Source organism: Triticum aestivum, unplaced genomic scaffold, assembly GCF_018294505.1.
Source record: "Triticum aestivum cultivar Chinese Spring unplaced genomic scaffold, IWGSC CS RefSeq v2.1 scaffold40505, whole genome shotgun sequence".
NCBI lineage: Eukaryota > Viridiplantae > Streptophyta > Magnoliopsida > Poales > Poaceae > Triticum > Triticum aestivum.
This window is the reverse complement of record NW_025225566.1, coordinates 12048-19679: the sequence shown is the minus strand read 5'-3', so window position 1 is coordinate 19679 and position 7632 is coordinate 12048. Positions and strand designations below refer to the sequence as shown.

The window sequence follows — 7632 nt, the reverse complement described above, 5'->3', positions numbered from 1 at the left end:
GAACTTTTTTCTAAGTGGATGAACTTTTTTCAGAATTGTTGAACATTTTTCAAATTCGTTGAATTTTTTTTCAAAGTTGTTAAACTTTTTTTCAAATCAACGATCCTTTTTTCAAAATCCATGAACTTTTGCAAAGTTGATAATTTTTTTTCAAAATCGATGAACTTTTTGTCAATTTTTTGAACTTTTCTTGAAGTTTGATGAACCTTTTGTTCAAAATCCATGAACCTGTTCTCAGATTTACGTTCAGGAGCAAGGAAATAAGGTACGCATCATGCAGATTAGGAAAACAACAACCAGCGAGAAGAGATATGAGACGGCGAATCTAGCTATTTGGTAAATTCAATGACCCAGGTGCCGTGGTAGATGTACGCGATCTTGACACCGGTGAACCTTGTGGCCTTGGCAAGCTGCTCAAACTCCCTCTGGTTCCTCTCCTTGCAGCCTGCCATGTGCGTGAACATGATCATGTCGCTGAGGGATGCCTGCTGCCCCTGGACGTCGCCTCTAGAAAAAACACGTCTTTTTCCATTACCTGAGATGCACGGATTTACTTCTTGTGGAGGCACGGATTTGCTTACGTGAGAGGCACGGCCGTGGCTCTTGCAAAAGTGAAAAAACACGTTTTTTTCAACCACGAGAGGCACGGAATTTACTTCTCGTGGAGGCACAGATTTGCTTCCGCGAGAAGCACGGCCTTGCCTCTCATTTTTTTCCTTTCACGCATGGATGGATTTTCTTCTGGTGGAGGCATGGATTTGCTTCTGCGAGAGGCACATTTACTTCTAGTGGTGGCACGGATTTGCTCCCGCGAAAGGAACGGTCGTGCCTCTTAGAAAAAAAACATGCTCCCCGTTTGGTTTTTCCTCTGTTTTTTTTCATGAAAAAAGGTCGTCGAAACCTATCACATGGGATCTTGTTTTGAAGAGCTTGATGCGAGGAATCCAATGGTGAAAATGGTTCGAAATTTGGACCGATTTGCGAGATAAAACATTTTAAATAAATGAATCTATGAAAAATGAAAAACTCTCAGGTTGCGACAAGTGACGCACATACAATGGGACACAGTTGTCGTCACCTAGGAAGGTGGGACTGGCATCTGCAAAGAGTGCTACTTAATTAGTAATTTCGCAGTTCCTCCTAGTGGCGCTTAAGGCGCCACATAGGAGGTCCCTGCAAAAGGGTCCACTCCAGCAAAACAGAAAAGTAGATGAGAAAGAGAAAAAAGACAATGCTGGCTAAGACAGATTAACGGCCCGTGAACAAAGCTCAGTTGTCAACACTACATACAAGCCGCAGGGTCCTTCGTACGTATTGGAAACAAGACAGAAACGCAATTTTTATAGCCTTGCACAGATCTTAATGCATCGAAATCGAATGGCAATGAACTCAACTGAGACTTCACTAAATTCTAGTGGACTGAGATTTAGCAAATCCGTTTATTATACGCCATTCAGGATCAAGGAGATAAGGTACGCATCATGCAGATTTGGAGAGCAACAACAATCGAGAAGAGATATGAGACGACGGATCTAGCTATTTGGTGAATTCAATGACCCAGGTGTTGCTGTAGATGTAGGCGGTCTTAACACCGGTGAACCCTCCGGCCTTGGCAAGCTCCTCGAACTCCCTCTGGTTCCTCTCCTTGCCGCCTGCTGTGTGCGTGAGCATGATCATGTCGCTGAGGGACGCCTGCTGCCCCCTGGACGTCGCCTCCGGTTTGACGGGCAGGATGCCTTCCACGACGACAACCTTGCCGTGCGCAGGCAGCGCGTCGTAGCAGTTCCTTAGTAGGGTCGTGCATTGCTCGTCGGTCCAGTTGTGGAGGATCCACTTGAGGACGATGGCGTCGCCGCTCGGCACGTTCTTGAACATGTCGCCGGCGACGTGCTCCACGCCGGGGGATTGTGGCGCCTCCGCGATGACGTGGGCCAGGTCGAAGTTGATCCCCTTGATGTGCGGGTACTTGGAGGTGACGGCGCGGATGGTGGCGCCGACGCCGCCACCGACGTCCACGAGTGTGGCCACGTCGTGGAAACCAGTGTAGAGCTCGACGAGCTTCCCGGTGACGATGGTGGTGTAGCTCTTCATGGCCTCGTTGAAGACGCGGTTCAAGCGCGCGTCCGTTTTGGTGTACTCGTACATTGTCATCCCATGTGCCTTGTGGAACGGGAGACCGCCATCAAGGACCGCGTCCTTCAAATGATACCTGCAAATTAATTATCGGTTTACCAATTAATTCCAGATTCAGCTTACTAATAATGTTTGTAGACGTAGTGTACATGCATACTAGAAGTACATAGGAGTATAATATACTTACAAGCTCTCCATCGGGACCTTGTCGTTGGTGAGAAGGAGCAGCGGGGCCATGGAGATGCCGTCCTGGTTGGGCGTGAACCACTTGCACACGGGCGTGGGGCCATACCGCCGGGCGTGCGTGCCTTCGTCCACCTCGCACGACACCACCTTGTAGGATGCGAGCAGGTGGAGCATGCGGTCGACCATGGCCGGCGCGTCCGGGTTTGTCGCCGTCGACGGCAGCCGCGCGGACACCTCAGACGGTGACAGCATCTTGCCGCCGGCGGCCACCAGGATCTCGAGCATGCCCAGCTCGATGGCGTTCTTGAGCGTCAGCGGCAGGACAGCCGTGGAAGACAGCTGCATGGCGTAGATGCACGCCTCCTCCTCGACGGCAGCCATTTCCGCGCCCATGGAGCCCATTAGCTGCCTCTGCCTCCTTGGGGTTTGCTGCTGCAGGTGGTACTAGCGTGTTTGTTTTCTACTGAGGAGTATGCTACCGAACGCTTATATAGATAGAGGTGCCGGCACCCACTTACATGGTGAAAATTATGCTGGATTGGAAAAGGTTAGTTCGTCAAAAGTTAACCGTGTAGTAGCAAAGTGCGCCGATAATATTGAGACAGCAGATGCGTCGGAGCCATGCTATCCTAGCAGCTCATATTCCTGTGGAATCAGCGCATGATCAAAGTACTTTATGCAGCTGATCAGGAACACTCAAAGGCACCTGCAATACACCTACAGCTTCATAGGGTACTGTTCGGCCGTGGTGTGCACTGTTGCACTGTGTTTACTCGGAGACAAAAGCACCAGACGTGAGCCACGAGGCTCACATGCATGCTAGCACCGTGTCGTGGCTCACTGCCATACAGAGCAAGAGTAGGCTGTGATTAATTTTTCTCGGGCCTCCTGCTTTGGATGGTGGTGAGTGATGAGAGAATTTTTGCTCTTTAACTAGAGGGGTTATCATCCACAAACCGTGCTGAAATTTTGCTCCGTGGGCAGCGGGGGAGAGAGAGAGAGAGAGAGAGAGTTTCCATGAGGTCCATCTAAAGCTAGCTCGGTCTTCTCTCCTCTTTCTTCACTCGCACCAGCTCCACCTCGTATCCATGGCGGACAAGCCCAACGCATGTGAATGAGAGATCGAAACTTGGAAGATTGTGCTCTTTCCAAGTAGATGCAGAGCCCATGGATATGAAGGTCAGGGAATTAGCAACACTAGAGCGGAGAGCCCGCAAATCAAGGCTATCATTTTTGTGATGAACATGGCCGAGTCATTGCATGCGTCGGTCTACTTAAGGCATCTTCAACGGCGACCTGCAAATTTCCTCCCGCATCCGTCCGCGAACAGGGAGACCTATCCGCGGACACAGATGCGGGAGACGGCCATCCAAACGTTGCCGCAAATGTCCAGTTCTATTAACATCTTCCACGGAATATGTATGACTCACCATGGTACTAATCCATGGATCATTAGCTTCCACCAAGCACGAAGAAAGGCCTCCACCAAAACATGAGAGTAGCTTTCGCCAAAGGCTAAATACTTGCATGCATGGATTAAAGTTTGCTTCCGTAAAACACTTGCATGTATTTTGCATGATTAAGTTTGCTTCCGCCAAATACTTCCATGTCTACAAAAAAAAACGAAATAATGCATGTCAATTTGTAGCTTCGGCCATGCAATGCTAATTATGGTGCGTGCTAATTAGCAGCTTCCGCCATCCAATGCTAATTAGTGTGCATGATAATTAGAAGTTTCTGCCAAATATATGCTTTGATTAAGTGCGCCGGCCATATTAGTGAACCTTCCGCCAAATGCATGTTGTGCTAGGGCAAATCTTCCACCAAATGCAACGGTAATTAGTAGCTTCCGCCAAACGCCAATGTTAATTGTCAGCCTTCTGCCATCCAGACGGAGAGAGAAGGGTGTGTGGTGGCATTTGATTGACCAGATGGATGTTTGGACTCCCACAAAGCTCTTCATGTTTGTCTCGGTTTTGCAGGAGAAAGTATGTTCAGACCGCGCGGCGGACCGATACAGAACTGCATTGGAGAGCTTCCGCGGTCCGAGCGTATACGGGCGGTTTACGGGTCGGCACTAAAGATGCCCTGCTGCAGCAGCAACACCACCATGTGGAGAGAGCGGATCGACACAATACCATGTGACACTTAACTGTTACCATGTGACCAACTCACTATATGACAATCAAAGATGTCTGCCACGTTCATGTCACATTACTAGAAATCCGTACAGGATACTCCCTCCATTTTGTTTGAGAGGGCTTATTTTAAAATTTTCAGATTTCCATAATATTAATCTCACTTTGAGTCTCATTCATTCAAAGCAAATTGAGTCCCATTCCATATAGATGAGAGAGAGAGGAAATTAGAGACCGTGCATGCACAATGCAAATCCAATTAGACTGTCTGTAATGGGGGGGGGGGGTATCATAAGCTCATAACTAGTATCATGCATATCAACTATGCAATTTTCATGAGATGACATATTATGATAGCGTATCGTAATAAACACTATGCTATTATATGTCATGCATGTCAATAATAAGGTAATCTAAATATACTAAATATACTATACATTATGGAGGTGGTGTCATACATTAATATCATATGCACTAACTTATGATAGTACCCACTATGGACAACCTACAGGGGGATCCTGCATTTACTACTTCGGGAGTTGAACACGTGGATAGTATTTGATTGAACAGTTTTTGCACCATAAAACTCGTGACATCCGTTCACCATCTACCTTAGCCAATAAGAATGTTCAGATGAGCCTTCAATCCCGAAGGGAGGGAGAAGTATAGGACTGCATATGTTGGGACCTGCATATTTTTAGGTACATTACCCTAAGAGATGTGGTGCAACATATGCTCCAACACACCGTTAGAGTGTGAGATGGACCATGTACTAATAAAGTAGCATAACTTCATAACAATTATGCGTGTTGGTCATTGGACTGGCTATAGATGACATGAAAATAAGATATAACCAGTTGGGCCTACTGTTATTCTCGCTCTTAGATCTGATCCCATATGGGCCAAAACTAAAAATATGCCATCACTGATATCATGACCCGTGATTTACGGGGATAAGATCACCCTTGCAGCTATATTATACTCATTTATATTTGATGCCTAAATCCGGGTGCGCCCCTTTGCTTTCTCCTGACGTGATCAGATCTTGCATGGTTAGAGATCTTGGTGTGGATGCAAGATTCGGTTTTGCATGTTGTGACGTACTTTAGCTTTCTGGTCACCCTGAGTCTTGCTTTCATCTCTATAACTCTATTCTGCTGACGGTGCAAGCTTAAAGAATAGCTGTAAGTAAAAAAAAATGATGACATACATTGCCATTCCTAAAAACACTCAATTTTGCGAAGCATATGGGAAAAAAAATATCAGCATCCAGTGTATAAAATAAGCATTATTAGAATCATTATAAAATATAATTTTATATTATACGTATTTTGGTACTATAGACAATGGTAATTATTGACCGAGGGAGTAGCGAACATGACTACATTGGCAGTATTAAATCAGCTTCCGTGATCCGGCAAATGTGGGTTTTCACACAATAGGTCTCAAGCACTGAAATCAATGCGTGGACCGTGCTGATTCCTCTGCCAAAAATAAACCCCAAGATCCAATGACAAGGTCCATAGTAGACATGGTCGGTAGGCTCACATACAATTATTGGTGGGCAGAGCTGCTACGTGTGCTGTGGAATCGCGGACATGATACCAGTTGACACTGCATTATTGCCTTATTGGGTAGAGATCCTGGTCCCTCACGTGCATTTCTGGGCATAGACGTGGAGTGACGGTGGTTTTGGCACCACTGTTAGCAGATCTGAAGTTGGTGAAATCTATATGATGAAGGCAATCCTGACATTAAAGTGTATGATAATGCCAATCCACAAGAGTAATAGTATATGCTTACTTCCACCAAGCGAGAAGTGCAGTGTGTCAGTGATATGAATCTCAATTATTTGATCTGACAATGTTGGATGGATGTTATCTTTTTGCAGGACCACAGGATGGATGTGAATTGGATGAGATCTCTTACGTAATAGATGCCGGATTCGATATGATTTGATTCCTAGCACCTTGTATGTTTTAAGATTGATGTTGCTATGATTTTGTTATGCTTAATGCTTGATCTTATGTCCCGAGTGTCATGATTTCAAATCTGAACTATTTATATTTTCATTAATATATATGTTCTGGATCTTATCAGCAAGTTGTATGCACATGTCATGGTCCTGAACCCTAGACCTTGAAGTGAAAATAATCAAGGTATCAAGGGGATGACTATGATTTGAGGTTCGGTGCTTCGTGAATGAGGGTAGGACAAAACATGCTGTGCAAATTCTTATTGCGAGTCGGCGCTTGCTCACAAACGATCAAGTTGTGCTTGATCTATGCCAGGCGAGCGCGCTCAACCAGAGTGCTTTGTCATCTGGTGAATCCCTTGATATTGGGGTGTTAAAGAGCCACTCAGTAGCCTCCCGCTGCTATAGGTGAGTTGTGGGCCACCTTGCTGCTCAACGCCCACCGCAGCATTGTCGGCTGCAGCGGACGGATTGATTGGTGCCTCCTTCCGATAGCTTGTCTCGGGAGCTACCATACTGGCCATGAAAACATTTACGACTGATGCCCGTGTCCCGCAAGTTTCTTCCTTCTTGGAGGTCGATTCCCAGACAGGGAAAAGTGACTCGAAATCCATCATTCCCATGAGCTGGCTCGCGGAACGGCGAAACTGAGGACCAAGCTTACCGATGTGCTTCCGGCGATGATGGAGAACAAGCTGCGCCAACTGGTGCAAGGATGGAAGGTGAAGACTCAGAACACCCCGAGTCATTGGCCCAGTAATGAATGCTCCCGTGTGCCGGTAGGTCAGTGCTATTCAGCGGGGCATCATGATGCTAGGCTGAACCATCAATGGTGAACTTGACCTCACCGAAGTGGATGCTGCCAGCAGGAACCATAGAAGAAATCATCTGCACCATGACATCGATAGACGCTTGCCCCAAGGTGGGGTGTCAACTATCGTGGATATAATCCTAACAATACTAAAGGGGTATGTACGTAAAGGCAACTGTATCTATCAATCAGTACGGATGGGAGTACTCACAATGATTTATACAGGTTCAAGCCCTCTCTGGTGGAGGTAATACCCTACTTCTGTGGTGCTCTTGGCGTAAGGTAAAATATGAGAGAGAGTTTAATCCTCAGCCCCGTGCCATCCTCCCGGCTTATATAGAGTGTGCTAGGAGGAGTGCCACAACGGGCCGATATTAATGCTATTCATG

The 7632-nt window shown here is 46.5% G+C and overlaps 1 protein-coding gene across 1 annotated transcript; it reads right to left on the bottom strand.

The window, feature by feature from the left end:
• Positions 1-1425: 1425 nt before the first annotated feature.
• Positions 1426-2791, bottom strand: LOC123172266 (tricetin 3',4',5'-O-trimethyltransferase-like). The gene is made up of 2 exons (XM_044589266.1): positions 2321-2791; positions 1426-2209 (listed from the first exon to the last, which is right to left on the bottom strand). Exons 1-2 carry the CDS (start codon positions 2719-2721, stop codon positions 1537-1539), a joined length of 1074 nt encoding a protein of 357 aa, XP_044445201.1. The 5' UTR covers positions 2722-2791; the 3' UTR covers positions 1426-1536.
• Positions 2792-7632: the final 4841 nt, after the last annotated feature.

What these genes read in the sequence shown, in the direction of transcription:
- LOC123172266 (XM_044589266.1), bottom strand. Translation starts at nt 2,721, where the DNA reads ATGGGCTCCATGGGCGCGGAAATGGCTGCCGTCGAGGAGGAGGCGTGC. An exon ending in AAGGTCCCGATGGAGAGCTT is followed by an intron (nt 2,210 to 2,320) that starts GTAAGTATATTA and finishes ATTAATTTGCAG; the next exon opens with GTATCATTTGAAGGACGCGG.